The sequence below is a fragment of the Tympanuchus pallidicinctus genome, unplaced genomic scaffold (genome assembly GCF_026119805.1).
Source record: "Tympanuchus pallidicinctus isolate F22 unplaced genomic scaffold, pur_lepc_1.0 scaffold11, whole genome shotgun sequence".
Taxonomy (NCBI): domain Eukaryota; kingdom Metazoa; phylum Chordata; class Aves; order Galliformes; family Phasianidae; genus Tympanuchus; species Tympanuchus pallidicinctus.
Genome location: NW_026294627.1, coordinates 16,474,753 through 16,498,872, shown reverse-complemented (window position 1 = coordinate 16,498,872; position 24,120 = coordinate 16,474,753). Strand labels below are relative to the sequence as shown.

General features: G+C 39.0%; 1 protein-coding gene across 4 annotated transcripts in view; it reads right to left on the bottom strand.

The window, feature by feature from the left end:
* The window catches only part of TNFRSF19 (TNF receptor superfamily member 19), a 501,102-nt gene extending 484,547 nt beyond the window's left edge, over positions 1-16,555 (bottom strand). The window contains exons 1-4 of one of the 4 annotated variants that reach the window (XM_052671204.1): positions 16,233-16,555; positions 15,998-16,085; positions 4,273-4,353; positions 3,454-3,564 (exon numbers count right to left, since the gene is read on the bottom strand). In XM_052671204.1, the coding sequence (XP_052527164.1) occupies positions 3,454-3,564; positions 4,273-4,338 (177 nt within the window). In that variant the 5' untranslated portion in view covers positions 4,339-4,353; positions 15,998-16,085; positions 16,233-16,555. Of the gene's footprint in view, positions 1-3,453; positions 3,565-4,272; positions 4,354-11,450; positions 11,572-15,997 lie in introns of those variants that run through there. The other 3 variants (XM_052671203.1, XM_052671205.1, XM_052671206.1) reach the window with 3 other exon arrangements.
* Between the last annotated feature and the right edge of the window lie 7,565 nt (positions 16,556-24,120).

Below are 24,120 nucleotides of genomic sequence, written 5' to 3'. Positions count from 1 at the left end.
CACCTATCTATACTGTTGATGCATGTCTGTGATACACTCAAGTATCTGTGGCAAGATACTGGGAACATGCTGGACTCATACCAGTCCTAACTTGATTAAGCTTTAACCATTTCTCATTCATTAAATCACCTTTGCAAATGGCATCTCATAAGATTTGCAAGTCTGATCTTCAATTGTCACCGTGGTTTCCCTTAAGCACAGGGACAAATACGGCCTGCTGACTTCATTGAGTTTTGCAAATCCACAATAAGAATTTTTTTTTGATAGTCACCATGAGTAAGTAACAGTAAATTAGTATTGACTTCTGTAACATCATGTACTCAGTTTTACAGAAGCAAAGTATGAAAATACATGCATGTGTGTACTTAAGCAATAAGATGATTGCTGTCAATTCAGCAGCATGGTATTTAACAAGGCACAGGATTCACTTGGAACCTGACAGTCAATTCCTTAAACTATTTTTTAAAAACAAAACAGAAAAAAAAAAAGCACATGGATACCATTGTATTTTACCATATATTTAGTTTTATAGTCATGCTCACACAACAGCGTATCTAGTTTTATTTGTGGTACTTTTCACAGAATCACAGAATCACAAGGTTGGAAATGACCTGCAAGATCATCCAGTCCAACCACCCTCCCATTCCTATCAGTGCCACAAGCACTAAACCATCTCTCGTAGCTCCTCATCCAGGCGCCTCTTGAACACTGCCAGGGATGGCAACTCCACCACCTCCCTGGGCAGCCATTCCAGTGCCTGACCACCCTTTGAGAGAAAAAGTTTCTCCTAATATCCAACCTAAACCTCCTCTGGTACAACTTCTTGCCATTTCCTCGGGTCCTACTATTTGCCTGGGAGAAGAGGCCAGATCCTTTTGCACCACAATCTCCCTTCAGGAAGTTGTACAGTGCAATGAGGAGCAGCCAATATTGGAAAGGAGAATAGCAAACATTTCTGATAATTACCTAGAAACTTATTAAAGTACAGCATAATTACTAAATAAGTAAACACTGCCTCTGTCATGTGCTGCAAATTACTTCAAGTATATCATTAAATCCAGTTTCCCATTGTATTCTGACCTTTGACTTCAAATACTTAGTTCATTCACTTGTAGTTCAGTAAGGCTACTTTTCAACTACATTTCAGTAACAATCATAGCATTCCATCCTCCACCAAGATTCACAGGAAGTTGTACATCTGTTTCTAAGGGAAGTTATGTTTTCACTCACATTCAGGTTTGAGCAAAACCTACTCAGTAATTTCAGTTCTGATGCGGTGGGATCTAAAACGGTATGTGGGAGCCTATTAATGTCTGGGGAAAGTAATTGCCTGAATACTGAAATCCAATTAAGCATTCATATTTTTAGAGAAATTAGTATTAAGAATGAGAACTGTCAGACTGAAGAAAAAGTTAAAAATATAACACAAATAGCACATACTACTGCAAACTGTAACCTACCTATTTTAGTTTACTTTCAATTTAATAAATAAATGCTAAAGCATAAGTAATTAGTGAAGGTATGAGTTTCTACAGCCATTTTTAACTTGACAGGTAAGCATGACACAGCAGTGTATGCTAGAACTACAACTGCTTCACTTGGACTGCTGTTACAGTGTCATAATCATGAATGCATCTCTATATTACCCCCCTTCTTCCCCATTCTTTCATACCTCTAGCTTAAGTCCAGTCAAATAAATAAATAACCTAGCAAACATCCCAAAAAATCACATTTATACCATTAGTCACCTTCAATTAAATAATACCGTTCATGTACTAATAAGACAAACTCTAGCTAACTGGAACAGGTTGCCCAAGGAGGTTGTGGATGCCCCATCCCTGCAGGCATTCAAGGCCAGGCTGGATGTGGCTCTGGGCAGCCTGGTCTGCTGGTTGGTGACCCTGCACATAGCAGGGGGTTGAAACTTAATGATCATTGTGGTCCTTTTCAACCCAGGCCATTCTGTGATTCTGTTGCTATGATTCTAACACTGGGTAACATAGAAAGCAATCCTTACTGAAGTACTAAAGTAAATACTTCATTGAATGCTAGCAACAAGGTGTGGAGGGATGGTGAGGACATTTCAGAGCTTTGTAAGGCAATCACCTTTTGCTGATTAATAAGCATTAGAATTTCTTCAAGTAAATCTCTTCACCCTTGAACTGCAAAATGTTACTTGTGAATGCTTTCAGAGTTGAACATTGGAAGAAACAAAGAAAACAAGCTGAACGCTTTTTTTTTCTGTTGTTTAAAAATAGATTTAGTAAAGTTTCAAGTTAAAAAACCTTCACATCTACATAACGTAGTTGCTTACAAAAGTTACTCTGAGAATTAAATTTCACAGCTCTTAAATAACACCCTAAATTCTACTTTTATCATCCTTTTTACACTCACAGTTTCACACTAACTGGCAAGATAGTTACTGGACACTGGTGCAAGTGTCACACATGAGGCTGAGAAGTCTGCTTATACTTCACAGTGTAAGTTCAAATCCCTCCAAGACTCATGATTAGTTTGGTTCTGATCTCTCCCATTTCTTGTTTCAACTGCATCATCATTAGCTATCCTTACTCATTCTCAACATGTCCTTTTTCTGCACTGAAAACAATTAAAATCCCCCTCATCACTTGCATTAATACTTCAATATTAGCTTGGAAAAAACTTGAGCAAAATCCATAGATGCATTGAATCCCAGTCTGTAAACTACATCATCATGCATTTCCATTGATTCGCTTCTGAACTCCTAAAAAAAAATGCCAACTTCAAAACTTCCACATGGATTTTCTTTTGGAAGAGATGCAGTTGTGTTTTAAAAGAAAAAATAATTAAAATCAAACTCACCATAATAATCTTCCTTTTTGTTTTACTTACAGTAATAACAAGAAATTTTTACATGCTTTCTACATATTACATATATTTTTCCAGCCTCAGTCTTCTTTGTTATTTTACACAGATGATACAGACTTGATTTATGGCATTAATAAGGTGTAAAATAAAGGCACTTTGCCTTATTTGAAACCAGCTGCCCAACCCACCTACCTGTTGCAACCATAGAGCTAGTGACAACACTGCTGACCTATCACCCAGCTGGTCTAGAAAACCATCTCAGATCTCACTTGAATCCTATTTAGTATTTATGTACTTAGGCTTTTATTTGTTTTTATAAACTATTCTGTTCCGACAAGTCACTGTAAGGAAAGATACATAAAGATTATCTAGGTGGAATTATCTCTATAAAATCTAGAAACAAATCTATTGTTTTATTACTTTATTATAATTTTCTTCACAGAAGATTCCACATCACGAGCATCACAACACATTACTTGAAAAACCAAAAGATGTTTCAGAAGTCAAAACATCAGAAAAAACCCTCATATCATAGATACATCTATTACGTTAGACACACGAAGATGCATTTATTGGAACAAATTCAAGAAAGCCTGATATGCTTACCTTTGAGAGTTCCATTCCTGGTCCACACTGTTTGCAGAGAATACAGTTCCCAGTATGGTCTCTAAATTCTTGTTCTCTGCAGTCTCCAGTCTCACAAATTACCCTACTTAGCTATGGAAAAAAAAAAAAAAAAAAAAAAAAAAAAAGGAAGAAAAAAGATTAACTTTATTTCTGATTTATATGTAATTTATACAAGCTTTAAGAGAAATCACATTTTTATCTTTAAAAATGATTGTCTGCATTATGAGGAATACCATAAGCACTACCATCAGCCATGCAAAGGCTCAGTATAGTTAACTGAATCCTAGCCAGAAACATTATCAAACATGAGTGCTCTCAAGAGAACTTCAAATCAATGTCTACAGACTTCTATCACAGAAAGTGCTTTACACAATTGCTCCCAAATTCTTTGTGTATTAGTCCTTTCAGAAAGGTCAAAACTTTTCTGATAGCAATGAAGCATTAATTACCCTTAGTTTCAGAGCTTGGCTCTGCAGGTCAGTTGAGGTATGCCTACAAGTGAATATAATTGCATGCCATGCTAATATTATATGGATAAAATGGACACTTCAAACTCCTGAACTATATACCCACACAGCATAGTGTACTAAGAGATTGACATTGAAATAGCAGTACCAAGAAATGACACAAAGTAGATGACCAAGCTCACATTAAAATTGAAAAAATTATTTCATAGTTGTTTAAATAGGTTTGAGTCTTCCAGACTTAGTGGTTGCACACAGAAGACACCACTCCTGTGTCTGACATAATCATTTATTTCAACATTCATCTTGGAATAAAGCTGGCTTACATACTTACCAAATATGCTAGTAAGATTATAAGCATCTTCAATTTGTCTTCTCCTTGAAATCCTTTAGGTTCCATTTCTTACAACTAAATCTTCACTCCCCACAAAAAAAAAAAAAAAAAAAAAAAAGAGGAAAAAAAATAGTATTTCACTGTTTGTTGTTTAAATTTAGATCAAGCATACATCTTCTAGCTTAGCTATCTATTCATTGTGTTAAAATGCTTCTGATATTCAAGGAAGCTAAGTAACCTAACACAAACACATACAAATATACCTTCAATGTTAATAAATAAGCACACAATAAAATTAGCTAACAGAATTATGATGTTTCTGTAATAAAATGTTGTCTTTTTTAAGAAGATGCATGAAGTTTCTGTAGCCTTAATTCTTAAAATTCAGAGACTGCTACCGGTCCAGATCAGACAACTTCAACATCTGCAGACCCAGTACCTCCTAACATCTGATGTTGACCCCTAACATATCTTGTTTGCTTGCCAGACACCAGCTTAGCATGGGGTCAACCAAAAATAATTTTCTCCAAACATGCCACTTATCAGTCAGGATGCAGCTGATCACGCACATGTTCCTTCACACAGCTGATCACATGGTGTAATGTGGAGCAAAATGGGCATTGCAATGAAGGGGAGGCAAACCTAGGCTTTGTTTCTACTCCTCACCAACAGAAATCAACTTCTTAAAATGTGTTAATGATCATTTAAGATCAGGTAGGCAAAGACTGTTATGCAAGGCATTTCAAACAGCATAACCAAATCACATCCTACCTACCTCAGGAAAAGGAAGCCTATAAAGCTTTGCTTAATTAATTTAAGAAGCTCTAATGAGCAAATGATTAAATAAATAAATAAAGGGAAACAATCTGAAACTGCCACAGAAATGTGGGTTAGGTTTCCTGGATTATTAGACCAATAAACCATTAGTCTACGCCATGTGCCTACAATCATTCACAAGTCGTACGTGGCCAATAGAAAGTTTCTTCTCACTTCACTTTTATTTGAGTTTACGTTCATTTCCAGGTTTTTTTGGTCACTAGACTAGAAATAGCATAGCATTTCATGCAGAAATCCATGCTGTACAGCAACAAGAAGAGAATAGTAAGTATATTTAGCCCATGTACTATTATATTTGAATGTGACCCTAGCTTGCATATATGATAGTAATAGATTATGTTTCGCCTAGATTATGTGAAAAATAATGCTTAAGTATTACAGGTCTACTTCAAAACTTAAGGAGTAGTGTTTAATTATGTTTTTAATATGTAAGATTATAAAAATTTATCATGTAGGAGTAGAAGATGTTGGCAAATGAAAGGATGGAACCCAAGCATAAGAAAAGAATAAAGAAAAAGATTAAGAACAGCTTTGAAGTGTTTTATGATATGGAACTATGACAAGCATAACACACATAAGAAAATGCAACAATCATAATGAGAACAAGTCAAGTATTATAAAAGTGCTACATCAAGTGTTACAACACTCGGTTTCATGTTTCCCAGCATGAAAAGCCTAGTTAACAAATTCTAATGAATAAGAAGGAAGCGTACATCAATGGCACTGTTGATGTATTTTAAGGTTCAAAATTTTATTTTGAAATTTATATATGAATAATTATTTATTTAAAAAAATAATAATAATTAAAGTCTGCCCAGGAAGGACAGAGCAGGCAGAGAGGTGCAGTCAGGCACTCCACAGCAAAGCCGAGATTCCATTCTTACTGTTCTTCCTCTCCTAGCAATGGTACCAGTCTATGCGTCAATAACATTTATCAGATTACATGCATGTCAACATGGGTAAAAAGACAACAGAACTACAAGTAGGTACAGCATGCTCTAGAGGTTGCTTCTTCAAGTCTGAAGGATAATACAGTTCACAGTTCCTTCAGCCTCTCCTTGTAAGGCATATTCTCCAAGCCCTTCACAAGCCTTGTTGCCCTTCTTTGGACCTGCTCCAGCACCTCCATGTCCTTTCTGTACTGAGGTGCCCAAAACTGAACACAGCACTCGAGGTGAGGCCTCACCAGTGCCGAATACAGGGGCAGGATGACTTCCCTAGTCCTGCTCACCACACCATTCCTGATGCAAGCCAGGATGCCATTGGCCTTCTTGGCCACCTGGGCACACTGCTGGCTCATATTCAGTCGACTGTCCATCAGTACCAAGGTCCCTTTCCACCAGGCAGCTTTCCAGCCACTCCTCCCCAAGCCTGTGGGGTTGCCTGGGGTTGTTGTGACCAAAATGCAGGACCCAACACTTGGCCCTACTGAAACTCATGCAGTTTGCCTTGGCCCATCGATCCAGTCTATCCAGGTCCCTCTGTAGTGCCCTTCTCCCCTTAGGTAGATCAATGCTCCCTCCCAGCTGAAGTCAAACTAAATTAGACCAAAGACAAATTGTGAGACTTTTAGTGACCTGGAAAAATCAGGGAAGACTTAAGTATTACTTCCAGCATCATTCTTTGAACTAAAGAAATTCTTATTGGCTTCTTGATGCCACATGTTAGTATTCAATAAGGAAAAAAAGGACTATAGAAAGCAGAGCTTCGTGTGGTTGTGCAATCAAAACGAAGTTGTAAACATAACTGAGTTGCTTAGGTGGACTATCAAGTGAACATTCTAAGCTGAATGAGATGACGTTATTTCTTTAACAGTAATTTTAAGGAATATAAAACATAACAGCTCTGATTTAATTATGTTCATTTGTATAATACTACAAAAAAAATTAAAAATGAATTCTTTATAGCACTGAAGCATGTTTCATTTTAAATTCAAATATTTACTTGTAGGAATAGTGTGTGACATAAAATAAAAAAAGTATTACAACAACTGTATATGTTTATGTCAAGTTGCATACAGTATTATCAACACAAATAGCATCACTGAGCTGCAGTAAGCCTGCTGATCTAAAATATGAAGCCATGGCAAAATCTGAACAGTCTGTAATGTACTTCAAGTCACTTGAAGGATGGAAAAAAAGGAAACTGAGAACAGCCTGATTTACTGGCCAGGAGATTCATTACTCGCCATATTACTGCAATTAAAATGTATTAGCCTTATGTAATGAAGCTACATTCATCCTAGACATTTTTCTAATGTGTGATTAACTGAACATTTAATATTTTAATAAAGTTTCTTAGCATGCAGGCTATTTATTAAAGATCAATATTGAAACAAGCAAACGATGCATTTTTATGTTTGTAATATTCTGTTCCAGAGTTGGATTATAAAACAGATGTTATCCTGTACCACCTTCTATTAAGAAGTGACAAGTTGGTCACACTGATATTTAATCATTTCTGTATGACAGCTTCTGAAGTTGTCATACCAGTTATAAATAATCTTATTATAGCATTTATCTCAAAGATTTAAGACATAGAATGCATATGGAGAAGCACACTGTACTAAAACATATTTTCTTGATTTAGGTGTGGAAATTTTATTGCAGCTCTGAAATATTTTCCATTGAAAAGAAAAATCTACTGCCTTTATAACACTTGTCAAATCCAACACCTTCAATCATCAAGAGTTCCAAAACCCAGAGGAAACTTCCAAAAATCAAGCATTTAAGAACTGGCTTCAAACTCTCACAGACTTCTCCAACTCATCTACAAAGCTTAGCGTGCTTCAAATTTGTTGACTGATCACAGAGTGCAATCCCACAGCATTCAGTCTGTGATACAAGATATCTTTCAAAAAATACGCAATCAAGTCTTTCAAATACGGTTACAGAACTCAGGGCCTTAAACTTCATTAGGTTTAGTAGCTCTGAAACACGTTCAAATCATTTCAGTAAATATGTATGTATGCCAGTGGTATTATATCATGGAAGTGCTGATAAGAAATAACACACACAAAAAAACCAAACCACCCAGAAGGACAATATATTGGCTATGACATATGAAAAACAAACAAGCCTGTATATATAAAGAAAACTCTCAGTTAAGGATATGGAAAAAGTTACTTTTCATGATAACACTTCAATAAAAAAATAATACAAATGGTTAAGACACATTAATAAATCACTGTATTGAAAGCAAGTCCCCAAGGAGACATAACTCTGCCAGCTGCTTGTTTCCTGTTTCTGCCTTCATTTTTGCTATAAGCCCCAACTGAAAAGCAGATGCTGCAGCACTTAATAGCAGTTTGCCAATGGGTAAATTTGTTCTCTCCTAATGCCAATTGTCAGTATACTGATGTAAGTTGGACAAAAGCTATTCATTTGTATTCAACTAAATAGCAACGAGAATGTTTTGCCTCTAAGATACTCACAATCAACATATTGAAGTCAATACATTGAACCCCCATTAAGAGGTTGTATAGTTACAAGACTGTGCGGGGGCTACTATGCATTTGTATAATGAGGACAATATCAAACCAAAAGTTAATAACATGCAATAAATGAATCACAGAAATAAGAACTTCAGCCTCCCAGGATCCTACAACGCACCATCTTCCAAAATGTACGCCTACATTACTGCTCAAGCAAATGAAATGGAGTGGTGATCTACTCAAAGCCTACTTACCAAAGAACATTTCCTCCTCCTCTACGGAAAAAGAGCAAAAAACCATGAAAAAAGACCATGAAAGACACATCACCTCAAGACTCAAGGCAGCAAGATTACATTGTAGCCTACCAGCAGGTTTCTTATGCATATAGGCATGGAAACTGAAGTCACTACCCTCTACCTTGTAAGGGAACCTTTGTAATGGGTGAAGAGTCCCAACTTTGAATTTGCTTAAATTACCTAGATCTACCAACTACCTTAACTGATTTGACATTCACATTTGACCGCCACTTTTCATGCTTTCCATAACACTGACAAAGAATGCTCTATTTAGTTCTGGATAAGAAAGAGGACTGAAAATATAATCATGTAATCTTGCCAACAGAGGTCTCTGGCATGCGATGAATAGGATCTCTGCTCCCTTCTAACCACCCTGCTTCCCACCTGCAGCTGTCAACTTCATGCAATAAAATGACAAGGATGGCTTTAGCAGAGTCAGTGCCCCACGGGCAAGAAACTAGAGAAGGGAAAGTACTTACGCTGCTGAAATGATAGAGACAAAGGGAACAAGCCAGGGACAAGAACTTCCACTACAAAGCTACACATTGTTATTCTGTCTCATGCCTCTAGAGCACCTTCTCTTTACACCCTGCCCACAAGTCTTGCACTCTTCCCCTTTGTAAAGTAAACAACGTCTTGTCTGACTTCATTTGCTCCAGCTGCTATGAGATGACCCACGTGGAGAAGGAAAAAAAAAATAAAAATGCTGTTCATCACATTAAATATTCTACTGAATAAATCCACACTTTTTGGAAATGGCCAGACATGAAATTGTACAAAATTAAGAAGCTATAGAATTACTTATACATTTTAAGATGGAGATAGTTAAATCAGAGACAGCAAATAGAAAGCAGGAACATCACTGATTATAGGAAATAGATATACGATTAATAGAGTCTGGGGGCAGAGAGAAAGGAGGTTTGCACACAACCAGGGAATATTTATGCTTCATATGCTTTGATTCATGGTAACTGAAGCACCTGAGTTTGGAGGAGTAATGATAATGATTTAATTTCTTCCCACAATTAAAAAAAATAAAATAAAATAAAAAAAAAATCAGTACTATGGTACCTTAGCCATCATATACACTACCTACAAAATGCACATATTCCAGTGTGTCAAGAAGGGCACAATCAGCAAAAATTGAAAATGATCCACACAACTCATCCCAGTTTTTCTACCTGAAAGTGATGCTTCCAATCTGGGCTGATAAAGTGATGCAAAATAGCTCATGACTCACATTCTTCCACATAGAAGAACAGACTATTATTAATTAGAAATTAGCACAAAACATGGTAACAAAGATGTAATGGGGTGACATTTTTCCTCAACTTAAACAACACTTTACAGAGAGTTCAAGCCTGAGATTAGGATGAGAGGCACTAATCCCACTGAAGTTGATGAGACTACTCATACAAGTAATGACCATTCTGTGCTTCAAGATTAAAGCTTTTGTAAATAGAGTTGCTTCTTCTGTTTAATACATCTCATTCGTCTCAGTTTCTTGGAGACACCAATGTTCTACATGAAGCATCGACGTAGAGCTTCATTTGTACATACCTGAGTGTGTGAAATAGCAAGAGAATGAAAGAGGAATGCCATTATTACATTCATGTTCTACTTACAACGAAGCATACTAATGGTTCTTTCTCAAAGCTGCTCTTAAGAATCATAAAACAGTAAGTTGGTTAATACAGTAACCACTGTAATGTCAACGTGTCATATTTATCCAGCAACATTATAGCAGTTTCGTGTAGCATGCAATGCTTTAAAAAGCACAGACAAGTTTCTTTCTCTTCTGTTGGCACCGCAAGTGCAACTTACAGAAACTGGGGGAAAAGTACTCAATTTCCTCCTTAACTGGAGATTTATCACTGACCTAATAAAGTAAACCAGTGCAACTCCCTGAAATATAATTAGTAATTATTGTAAGAAATTACCGATCATAAGTAATTAACAAAATCAGCTTAATTCCTCCATCCCTGGAGGTCACCGTATCACAGAACGGCTTGGGGTGGAAGGGACTCCAAGGTTCATCAAGTTCCAACCCCTGCAATTCCACGAGGCTTGTACTTCTAAAACCACCTCTGCTTACACAGCAAGCAGCACCCGCTCAGTCTGCCCAGCTCGCCTTACGGGTGATGCTGAAGGCACACTGGAAAGGGGTTACGCCAATCTGCCCCTCCTGCTCACATCAAACACTACCGGACCCCCTTTGTTAACGGGATAAAGTATTCGTTTAGGGTAGAAAACAAATACCAGGCACCGAGATTTGTCAAGGGTATCAGGTCCTGCGCTCAGCCCGAGGTCAGCCCGATGGAGACAGACATCACGAAAGGAAGTTAAACAATCAAAGGCTTTTCGACAGAGCCTTAATCGCTCCTTCCCATCCCGTTTGCAGCCCTGCTTTCACTCCAACTCCGACGCCGTTCGCGGTGCCCAGCCGCGTATCAGCGCTGCTGGCAGCCTGAGAGCCGCCCCCCTCCCGCCGCGCCTCCCTTCGCTCCTCCGGGGGAGGCTCCCAGCGGAGGCTCCCGGGAACTGCGGCGCCTCGCCTCGCCTGGCAGCCTCTCTCCTGGTCCTCCAGACGGTGAGACGCGGCTCGCTCAGACCCACCTGCCTGCTTGCTTGCTGCCGGCGAGCCTCTGCCCGCAGCCCGCGCCCTCCCTCCCGTCCTCTTGCTCCGTCTCCGAGGCAACGCGGCGCCGCTCCCCTCCCTCCCTGACCAGACGGGGGGCCCGGCTCAGGTGACCGCGGGCAACCAATCAGCGGCCACACGTGCCCCGCGGCGAGCAGGCGCGCGCTCCCTCTGAGGCGGGGCTGCGCGGGCGAGGCGGCGGCGGGAGCGGCGGCGGGGTCGCGTTAGGAGGGTGTCGCGTGCTACCGATAGCTGCCGCCGCCTCAGAGGGCGGGCGGAGCCGTGCTCCCGCCTCGGTGATGTGCTGGTGCTGTTACCAGGCATCGAAGGGGAAAAAAACAAACCAACTAAACAAACAAAAAAATAGCGCGGATGCTCTTCACCTCAGGATCAGTCCTAAGCACTGCTCGGCTTCTTGTTGCACTGAACAGGCGGGCTGTACGCAGCCAGGCACCACGTGTGGCTGCAGAGGTCCTCCAGTGATTCCCTGCGAAGTTCTCCCCACAGCGCTTAGGTGGGGTTTTCTTTCCTGCTAGTTTAGTCTGAAATGTTTTGCCATTCTGTAGGCAGCCAAGCTGTGGCGTAACGCCAGGCACAAGCTCAGAAACCCAGCCCTTCACAGAGAAGAAATCGTTCATATTCACTAGAAAAGATGTGACTTACCACCACTTGTATGGTGAATTAGGAGCCGGGCTGGCATTAGCGACGCGCCAGCTTTGGTAAAACCAATCTTGTGAAACAATCTTGCAAGGAATTCAGATCAGGAGTTTTAACTTTGAATTAAGAGATTAACGCTAGCACCATTAACTTTGATTAACGCTACCGCCGCAGTCCAAGCAGCGCTATGGGTACGCTGGGAAGTGAGTGGGGCATGCAGATGGTGAACAATCAGATACACGTGGCAAGAAAGTGTTTTCAAATAAACCGTTTTGGGGAGTTTTTCACAGAGATAAAGTTTTGGAATTCGCCTGCTACATGGACTTCTATAAAACAAGTAGTGCCTGTTGTAATACAGCAAGTTGCTTGCGAAAAGATAAATGGTTGCAACAAAATGAGTTGTTCTCAATTAGAGGAAAAAAAGAGCTAACTCAGAATTCACAGGGCTTTTTATTTAATTATCTTTTAAAGGGCCTGCAAAGACGAGTTCTGTTTCAGGCCTGCTGCCAGAAGGAGCTCTGTGAAAGGCTGGAATGTCTGCCAGGAATGGCACATTACAGCAGCGGCGGTGCATCTGTTGTGCATGGCAGCTGCTGTGCAGCATTGGGCTCTCTGCATCCTCTTGGTATTTACAGGCAGCTGCTTTGAATGTTAGGGTTTGTGTGGACACCTGTAAAACACACTGCACGAGTTCTTGTTGGAGTCGCTCTGTGTTTCAGGTGCTCGTTTTAAAGGAGTATAGTTACACAAGTGTATTAAAACATCCCAGAGCTCTTAAAACATTGTCTGAACACTGAGGACTACCACAGAAAGAAGCATTAAGACTTTCTCATCACACAGATGTTTACTTCCGCGATGAATTAAGAACAATGAGGGTGATGGAGTCTGGAATATTGAAGTGTGTTTACGACCCTGTTGGAGCATGTAAATGAAAATGGATGGGTTAATTCCATGCATCACTGAAAGATGATGAAAATTGCAGGCCTTCTCTTTAGATTAGGATATTTCTTCTACAGAAATGGAAGTCAGCGGAGAGATTCTCAGTAGAGAAAGCAAAGAAGAAGTATTTGGAAAGTAGTTTTCAGTTGACCGCTTTGATAAGACTAAGTTACGTGACATATCTGATGTGGAAGAAGAAATTGTACAGCAATAGGAAGTTGTTATCTCCATATCTCAAATGCTAACACAGCTCCCCCAGTCAACTGTGAGATAGATCTACTCTTGTTATGACAGCTGTTGGAAACTGATGTCAGTATATCTGTACAATGTCTTTTGATACTCTTAACTGTTACAAATCTTAAAGTATGTTTATGATGTTATCTAAGACACACTGTTTGGAAATGGCTCTATTTATAATCAGAAATTGCTCGTGCTTTTTTAATAAATAAATTACAGACTAGTCTGATTTTCTTGAACTTTTTCTTTCTGAAGACTTAAGCCAGAGGATTAATTAATGTTTATATAGCACTTTGTATACAGTCGTAAGCGCCAAGAATTATTATTATTTAATCTTTAAAAGTCAGACCAATGAAAAATCGAACCGTCAGAGAGCTGTTTTTTAAAACAACAAAAATGCTGAAAATCCCCTGCTTCCTGCCCATGCTCCCCCCTCCCCCCCCCCCATATATCCAACTCTGCTTTCATTTCAGTCTCACATACAGACAAAGAAAGATATTTTTCAGTTTAAATAGGTTAACGCCCATCTGTGGGGACTTTTTACATAATGAAAAAAAAAAAAAAAAAGAATTCTTAAATGCAGTTCTAGGGCCTGAAAGTTGCAAATATGTTAATGTTTAAGTCTACCAACGTAACCTATCTCATTAGCAGTGTTACTTCTATGAGCAGCTTTATTCATCTGTGTGATTGTAGGGTCAGATCCTTACAGAGATAATTTAAATGTATTTTACTTGTAGCTATTTTGACTCCTGGGGAAAACTAAAAAAAATCCCTTCACTATGTTTTGCTGCTGTTCCCCCCCCCCCCCCCCCCCTTCTTTCTCTTCAGCAAGGTAAGGTTTAGAATCACTTTTTCTCAGGAAATAAAAAATGTACATGTTAAAACACAAGCAGCAAGAAAGAGGAGATTGGAAAGGTGAAGAAGCTCATCAGTGAAGTATGGGGCTGGTTAATAAAATTAATGTTTCAAACTGTCTTTTCAGGGTTACAGGAACATGCTTTGGTACATCCTGAAAGAAAAAATTCTAAACTTTGCTTTGGCTGTGCCCTCAACAATATTCTTCCTTGATAGCTATATGCACTTTATTCATGCAGTGCTAATTACTTTCCTGAGAGTGTAATTGACTTGTTAAGTTAGAATATGAATTAATTGGTGGTGTAGAAAATTAAATGACACCAAGTCAGGCCTGGTCTTCATCTGTGTCTGGCGTATTATCTCTTGATATTAAGTAAATTTTAGATTTATGTATACAAATATACTTCTAATTCGAATGAATCAAAGTTTTCTGACTAATGAAAGATGGCTACAATCATCTGGAAGTGCTGATAACTTAATTTTATTCATATGTGAGCAGACTGTGAAAATTTGATTTTGCATGTTGCTGTAATGTATGTGGAAATAGACATGAAATATGAACATCCTGAGGGTCCTGGACTGACACTCCCCGAAGAATGGTGTCATAACAGTGCTTAATAGCTACTAGTTATGCTTACTTTTACTTGCATTTTGTTAATTAAAAATATATACTGAAGTCTTACACACATCTAAGTTTAGATATAAGCACAGATACTTGAAGTCAGTGTTTCAGGAGAACTCAATATCCACCATTAAGACCTGGTGTTCAGAGAGCTCACTGTCTGGGATGTTGAACTTCTTTGCAAGTCTGGCCCCAATTATGGGTTCTGAGTTCTTCTGAAAATCTAAATTATCTTTAAAAACCTGCAGAAGAAACTCAAGTCTTATTTTCAAATAATCCTGCTCCAGGCATAGAACCACTCACAGATTTGGCCCATACTCACAAAAATTCTGGTCTTTAAAGGGCCAATGTACAGTGAATAATCCCAATTCTTCTAATGATTCTTTACAGTGAATTTCTGAAGTACGTGTCTTCTATTATCTTGGAGTACATATTTGTAATGTGAATTGGAGGAGCAATGTAAAATGTGAAGTAAAACTGCTTCACTGAAATAGTAGGAAAGCTTTCCTGGAGTTCTGCAAAACCAGGTGTTTGCTCTAGATAAGCTAAAGATTTCTTTAATATCCTTATTAACATACCATAAAAGAAACATCTATCATCATGTTGAAATGTTAATTTTGTTATCAAGATTTCTTTTTGTATTTCATAGTTGAACTAACACCTCTTTTATGTTGAAATTTGAAAAAAACTCCATTTTTGTATATAAGGATGTGATATTTATAAATACAGTTCTAATAACTGGTGAAAGAGGACACTTTTTAATCTCAAGAGTGCAACCAGTAGGATAAAAAGTGTTGCTTGAAGAAGGCAGCCTTTAACAAATACACAGAGAGAAATAAATACACAATGTGTAGGAAATAAGGCTGGTCTTTTCTTAGAAAATAAACATTCCCCCAAGTCCTGTAATGCTCGTATTCAAATATCACTTTACAAAACTACAGACAGCTGAAATGAGCAGTGCACACAAAAGTATTGTACACCCACCAATAGTGAAACAAATTTGATTTAGCTTCAGTTTTCAAATGCCAGTATATTCTAGATATTTTTAAAAAAATATAGTTCTGCAAAAGTTACAAATAGAAATGGCACATAAGTTATATATTTTAAACCATGTGCACTCAGTGCTGTGCAGTATTACTGCTTATGTGAACTTTAAAATCTCTCAAAGTCTGGCAAAAAGAAAACTGCAAAAAAAGTACAAAATCCAGTACCTGTTTTATGATGAAGTCTTCCAGTGCCCAAGCTTTCTGCAACTTAATTTCACACTGCCAGAGCTTCTGTATTAAATGCCTTTACCTCCTTAAAAAAAAAAAAAAAGAAGAAGTATGTCAGCACAAGCCCAGACGAAACTCCAAATCCGGGAAAATAAAATTAACCATGCAGATCAAAGGCAGACGAGCACTGAGACCAAGTGCCTGTAATCTGATCAGTGATCAGTTGCCATACATCAAAGGCAGTGCTTTGGAGAGGAAAAAGAACTCTTTTTTTTTTTCTTCTTTTTTTTTTTTTCTTTCCAGCAGGTAGCTGTGCTGCTAAATTCTGCCTTTCAGTACTCCAGTTCTTTTGTTAAAAATCGATCACTGGTTTCTTTCCCCCTTTTCCTTTCTTGTGCTGGGAGAATGCACATGATTCTGACATGCTTGCAGTTGAGTGGCTGGATCTGTAGCTTTTTTGAGTTCCCAAGCTGTGTTGTGGATTGTGTGTTGGAAGCTTTCCCCAGTGCCAGCGGGTTCCGCTTTATCCCTTTCATCTCACTGAGCTGCAGATCCCATGACATCATTCAATGCTGTGGGACTGGTTAGAGAGCTATAATACAGCCTGTGGGGGAATTCAACTAAAGAGCAACAAGAGTTTGCATGATTTCTAATCGGGTTAGTCCATTGTAACAAACCCAAGGCTCACTTCAAAGTTTGCATTACGTTAAAGTTTCCTCCCAAGAAGGCAGAATAGTGTAGCTATATGGATTTCTCAAAAAGATGCTTTATAATTTGGTCTGCAACAGGAAGTTACAATTTTTCATAAAGCTCTGGAAGTCAAACATGTAGGTCAGTTTGCTAGGCAGCTGTAACAGATGACAGAAAGCTCCTCCTGCTTATCTCTTTGTAGAGGTTTGCAGAGGAGGAAGCGGTGTGTTTTATGCACTGGAATTGGTGTTTTACTTTGGTTTTGATTTTGCATTGGCAAAAGCAAGCACAATAGAGCGTGCTCTTACTCCCTGGTTTGTGTGTTCACTGCTGCTTACTGTGTGGCCTTTGCAAATCATTTATTTCAGCCTGGTTCATCAGTGGCTTATGATTCCTTTACAGAAATGAGCCATAAAGCCACTGTAATTAACCCTCAGTAGGTTTTCGTTGTGAAAGAGCTTTTTTTTTTAGGTGGGATAGATTCAAAGTGGTCACCATTTGCTGTCAGCAGAAGGAGACCTTGAGGGAATAAAAAGCTATTGGCATCCCCTGTTCTGCTGCAGTTCAGAGCCCCAGAAACTGCTGGAGAATCCTGTGCAACCACGGGAAAGCAGGAGAATTCTCAACACAGGGCAAATACATAGGAAATGGGCAACAGAGCTGCATTTATTCTGGTTGAGGCAAAGTTAGCTTTTGAGGCAAACTTAGCTTTTGGCATAGGGAATAACTCAGCTCTCTGTGCTTCAGCTGCTAATAATACATGCAAATATCAAGCAGAATGGCTTTTAGGATAACTAGTCATACTGAAGATATCTCTGCAGTTCCTGTGAGCATATACCCCATACTTTGAGTGTACCACATGTGCAGATGAAAGTGATATTAGCACGTCAACTGGTAGCCATTGCTAGAGCCCTGAGAATACTTGCACACTGAGTTACTGAGAAGTCATTCAAATGGCAAAAGTAAAAAAGAGGAAATACGGTTGCACTGAGCATTAAAAACAGAAGCAAACCACAAGTAGATAAAAGAGACGGCACAGCTGAGTGTGAGGGTGCTAAAGCAAATGTCTGGATGCGATTCCTCACCCCGCGTCCTGCCTGAGGCTGGAGCCTCCTGCCCTGGCCCCTGACCCCCTGGCAGCTCCTGCTGCTCCCCGCACAGCTCAGCCTGCCTCCTGCTCCCCTCAGCTCTCTGAGTGCTGCCGCCGCTCTCGGTAGCTGAGGGAGCCTTCTGCTGGCTGCCTGATGTACTGTGGGCAGCTCCCAGCCGGGGCTGAGCCCTGCGTGCCCCTGTGATGAAAAGCACTTCCAAAAAGATTCTTGTAAGAGGTGCACTGTAATGCTACTGGTTGGACATGATTTAAATACTGTTTGGGATCAGCTTACCAGGTAGAGCTTTGGGGGATGTTCTGGGAATTGGGGTGGAGGAGAGTTGTTGCAGGTGCAAACAGTACATGCAGGTAATGAATGACTTTCAGGAATACACTGTTGGCAAAATATGTAAACAAACCATCAATTTCTGTCTGAGTAAAAGAAGGTTATTTGAGCTGCTTACTTCTATTCTGAAATTAATTTGCACTCTTCTGACATACAACTCAATGGAAGATTTCTTGATAACAATCCATTTGTTGCTTTCATGATAAAACTGGAATTGCTTATGTCGAAATAAAACATGCAGGTGAGCTGTAAATAACAGAAATAACTCTTTTCTGTTCATTTCAAAAGGAGCTTTTCTTAAGAACAGCACTCTTCACAGAAAGCACCTCTTAGTTCTCTGAGTTTTCAATAAGAGCAAGTCCTGAAGGTCTGGCAGAGGTCTTTGATCTTTCTTTTGTACATATCAAAAAGAGAAGTGAGGTTAATTATTACCAATTTAGCCTTTAAAGCTTAAGCATTACATTTTGTCTTTATGACACTATTTTTCTCAGTGGAACCTGGCAGGTTGAGAGATCTGCCATTTCCCATTCTATGATTTCTTCAAAATTTGACCAGAAATGTGTAGTAATAACAATAACAGTAAATGAATATTTTTCCAAGGGTTGATAATTATCTTCTCTCTGTGTGTGAAATGAGGATAACATGTATAACATGTATACTGTGATTTGTAAGGCACACAACAGACACGTACCAGAGTCAGAAGCAGAATCTGCATAATGTGACACTTGTTTGCACCTCCTGATCGCCAGCTCCGCTTCCCCCTGAGGTCAGTAATCCAGGAAAGCATTCAAGCACAAGCGGTCTGATGAAAATCCTTTAGACTACTCACTACACGTTTGATCATAATCACTGAAATGTCTGGGATAGAAAATGAACTAAACTTATTGAAACTGAGTATTCAACTTCTGGTTAACTTCTTAGGGATCTAAGAAATGCTTCTAGAAAAAGTTCTTATGTTATCTCTGTGTAATCAGAGCAAGAGGTGTCTCTGCAGAGGGAGATGCTGCCTTCAGCATTTGAGGAAGACATTGAACTTTTCTAAACTTCGAAGGACTCTTCCCTGAGAAATATTCAAATGGTGTTGTTTTATTTTTATCCTTTTTATTTCTACTCTGTTAGGACCTCAAGCTAGTAAGGAAGTTGCTTCATCTTTCTCCTAAGGATCAGGCAAGAATTAGACAAGGCACGTCAGTTAGGCGGTTGGATCCCATTATAGGAGTTTCTAGGAAAAACAAACCAAGCTAAGGCTTCTATTCATGTTCACAGTATTGGATCAAAGCCACAAAGGATAGTCAGCTGATAGAAATGAACTTTTTAGAGAAGTTTCTTAAGTATAATGATTTTTTGGAAAAATTCTTTGAGGGAAAAGCAATCAAAACTATCAAAGAATCGCCAAAGGCTGCACAACCTCTCGTCCTATAAAAATGTCCTGTTTATAAAAGCTCTTATCATATAAGTAATGTACATACTGTATCATACGTGTCAAATGCTTTACCATGCTGTCTTCCATCACTTCACTGCACTTCTGTCTCCTTTACTTCAGTCCATAATAATTCCAACAGGTCCAAAGAAGATGTCAGAATCACCATAGGGAATGCAGTGCCAACTCATTTTGGCCAACTCAGTACCATGCAGTCATCATTTGTGCTAGCCACAACCTTTCAAAGTGTGGCGTAGACACTGAATATGCTATCACAAATGTCAAGTCTGCAGCATCAGAGCAGCTGTAAACTTTCATCATGTACAGATATATAAGGGGCAGTTGCATATAGATGATCAGCTATGGTCTACCTATTTGAAGAGATAGAAGTCTATTTTCAGAGCCTTTTGTGCCAGGTCAGCACTGGCTCTGAAGCAGCAGTTGTCATTTTGGGTCACAGATGTAGTGAGAAGTGTTGATCATCATCCTTCTAAAGTATTAAAGGGTTATCATTCCATGAGACTCATCAGTCCTGCGGTCAGGAGAGATGCTTTAGAATGCACAGCCCATGCTCCTGCATGATTTGTGCTGCCATCCCAACGAAGGCTTTATCAGTAGTACCTGTTCCTACTCCCCCAGCACATGTTGCTGGCACAGGTTTTGCTGATACTTACTCCAATGCTTTGCGAATGTGCTTACAATGACCTTTACAGTGGGAAGGTTCGTAAGAACATCAACTACAGCACTTTAGGCAGAAAACTCAAGACCTCTGTCTGGCTCACTTGTCATGCAGTATGTCATCAAACTTACCATTACCTGCAACACTTTGCACAGCAACGTGTCTGAGTCAATACCAGCTTTGAATATAGCCCTGGCAGTTTCTGGCTATATGACTATATTCTAGGGAAAAATACCTATATGCTATTTATATATATTGCACAGATAGGTCACGGGCCACATGACTTATGAGATGCTTGGCATTGTGTCTCCTTGGTCCTGAATTTTCTTCATTGTTTCCCTGTGGGTTTTTTGTTTGTTTGTTTGTTTGTTTTTCCCCATGACTCTTTATACAACTCAACTTTGGTTTCCTTATGAGTAGCCTAAGATCTAAGCAAAATGGAGGCTTTTTGTTCTTGGCTTACCATGTGAATCACTATAAGGGAAGCCTCAAGGGCATTTCCGCAGGTAGATAATGCAGATGGTTGGGAGTTTGGCTTTGAGGTTGTCCTCAAGGATAATGGAGATGCGCCCTGTAGGAAGTATTAGTTAATTCACCTGCGATTGGGAGTCAGAAGTTGTGGTTTTATTCCTGGTTCTATCACATGAGTATTACTTGAGGCGAGTTGCTCTTTCTCACTGGATCTGATCCTTGGTTGTGTAAGTTAAAACTAAATCAAAGAAGATACGGCATCTTAAGCTGTACGCCCATCCAGTCCTCCCTGGTATATTTTCCTATGTCTTTAAAAACTATGTAAAGATAATTATTTGTAATACTGTAGTTCACATAATGCAAAACAATTCTGTGTGAATTCCAAACCAAAAGAAGCTTCAAAAGTCTGCATTTAAAGGGAACTGTAAGTGTCCCTCAGGCACTAGTGCCCTTCTCATTACACTGTGCATTCACTTCACACGGCCTTTAGCTGTCACATACACCCAAGAAGTGAATTAGCAGCATAAGAGAGTTGTGTCTTTGTAATTGTTCCTCAGGATTTAATTAAGTAAAAATAGGAAACGTCTTTCCTCAGTTACGCTGGGCTTCTCACTTGTACTGAAAATGGTCCACTGTGATTTTCTACTTGTTCTGCTGACTGAAGCTCTGTACCAGCATGCAGACTTCAATCACTTATCATTCTTTTCAGCAGTGCTGGTTAGGTTGTATCAAAGAGCTGACTTCCCACCAGGCTATTGGGACTTGGTCAGCACTGTTGTTCATGGAGTTAAAATGCTAGAACTCTGATTTTTACTTCTGTTTAGAAGACACTGTATTTTCTGTCTGCTTAAAAAAAACCCGGCAACTCAAAACGAAAAAGCATGTACATCGTATCATGTTCTCTGCAGGGCTGCTGATTATCCAACCTTCACTTTCCCAGCATGCTGAGTTCTCAGTCAGGTTATGCCATATTTTTCTAGATGTTGCAAAAAACTTTGTTTAAAAGACCAACAGAACCAACCCAAATCTAATTGTTCTATTGAAGAGGCGAAGAAAACAGGCTAGGTGGGAAGGAAGGGAATGGAGAAACAAGTCAGATATATGCAATGAGCTGATCAGAAGGAGAGATCATAGCTGGCTAGCTGCCTAGCTGTTATCAAAACATATGTTTAGAAGTATTCCCTTAAGGCAACTCCAGCAAAACATTTTCTAAAAGATCATGGAGTTAGCTTCAGCTGAAAAGAATGTTCTTATTTTAGTCAAAGTAATGTTTATAAACAGTTGTGTCTGATCACAAGGAGATTGCAGTCACATGGGCACATCTCTGTCTTCAAACAGTTTTCATTTTGGCCTTTTGTTTTCACTTTGTAGGCCAGAATTTTCCCCATTTAAATAAAACATCCTCAGTCTATCTCTCAGATCTTGTATCAGTTTTCCATCTCTTTTTTTTTTTCCTGTCAATCTTCACTAGGATCAGCCCTCTTTCCCCATCTTTTGTTCCCCCATTTAATCAAGAACAAATTAAAAACAAGTTTACTTGCTATTTTGTCAGTGCTTCATCTTAAAATATTTTCTAAAATTCAATTGTATACCATAGCTTTGATTGAGTGGCCTGTTTTCTCAAAGCATAAACTTGTAGAAACATGGTAATCAAGATACCTGTAGCTAATACCTCAGCTAGTCACATGTAGTTGCAGGGGTGTTACATCAATACAGATCTGCTAATGATACGATTTCTCTGATTCACCATTCTTTCTGCACTTGGGAGCTCTGTTCCATGTAAAGTCTCTTACTGCCTATATCAAATTCTACAATGCCAATTATTCATACTGCAAGCACAAATTGTAATTTCAGTCTTGAGCAATTTGAGTTCCTTACTGTGAACTGCGGGTATTTAAAGCTTTATAGTTAGGATCCCAAGAGCTCAATCTTAATCACTCAGAAGTTGATAATCATCCTGAGAAGTGTAAAATGGGAGGATTCTTTAAATTCCATCTCTGTAACAAAGCACTGGTATGTCTGTGTATTTAGACCTAAGACAGTCAGCTGGTTTTAAGTGTATGCATATTTCTGACTTGGGACCCAGCCTGTGTGTTATTATTGGAGATTCAGCCGTAAGAAGAATCTTTCCTCAGATGATGACACAGTAGCTGGCTTGTAAAGCAGCATTAGTATAATTTTTGGGCAGGCCTATTCAAGTTAAAGAAAAGAAGATGTACAAATTGTCACCACACTTAAAAAGGCAGCTTTGATAAATAGCACTGTTGTTAAGGAGTCATCTGAGCAGATACAATGTCCTATGAGAAATAGTAACTAGATCTAATCCCAAAGCAATCCTCTGCAGCCCCAGCTGCAATACATCATTTTTTCACATATGAAAGAGTTGACGTTTATTTATTTTTCATTTTTTATTCCTAGTTATTGATGATAGACTATATCTTTCCCTTATGATGTGATAGCAGCTGCATCCTACTGTCTGTAAGAAATCTTCCATGCTAGTCGGATCCATAAAAATGCCAAAAGAATAAGGAAAAAGATAAACAAAAGAGCATAAGATATAAAAAGAATCAGGCTCAGCCAATGCTCACTGCCAGCTTTTTAGAAGCAGATGTTCTTTCTTTGACGTTCATCTGTTTTCAGTATGGAGTTCTGTATCTAGTTTGACGCACATTTTCTAGCTCATGATTTACAAAGCTTTCATGTATTTTCCCTAGATATATTTTTGCACTTTTTCTTGCCTTAAAATTCTGTGTTTTTTCAAAAAGCAAAGAGATACAAGAAAAAGCTTTAGAACAACTGAAGAACAACACATCATAAAAATGATGAAATGACTTGGGAAAAGTTATCATGGGTTCTAATAATGTCTTCAAAGTAATTAGGCAAGTGATGAGAAGACAGTTTTAATGTTTGATCAGAATAGGAGCAAAGAAAATATTTTTAGGACAGTACTGTTAAAACTGTTTATCTTAGGAATATTAAGAAGATTCCTTTTCTTAAGCCTGGAGAAGGTAAGGCTCAGGGGAAAAGAGGAAATCAACTTTTTTGTATAGATAGATAGTGATTGGACAAGGAGGGATGGTTTTTAAACAAAAAGAATGAGATTTAGATTACATATTTGAAAGAAAATCTTTACTCAGAGTTGTGAGGCACTGGCACAGGCTGACCAGAGAGCTCTGGATGCGCCGTCCCTGGAGGCATCCAAGGCCAGGTTGTATGGCTCCCTGGGCAGCCTGATCTCATAGGTGGTAAAACTCCCCATTTCAGGGAGGTAGGAACTGGATGACCTCTGAGTTCACTTCCAACCCAAGCCATTCAGTGATTCTATGATCTGTAGTCAAAATTACTGACAATCACCTAATGCGCATTAATTCCTTACTGATATTTCACTAAGAAAACTGTTGTTAAAAGCCCATTTATTCTACAA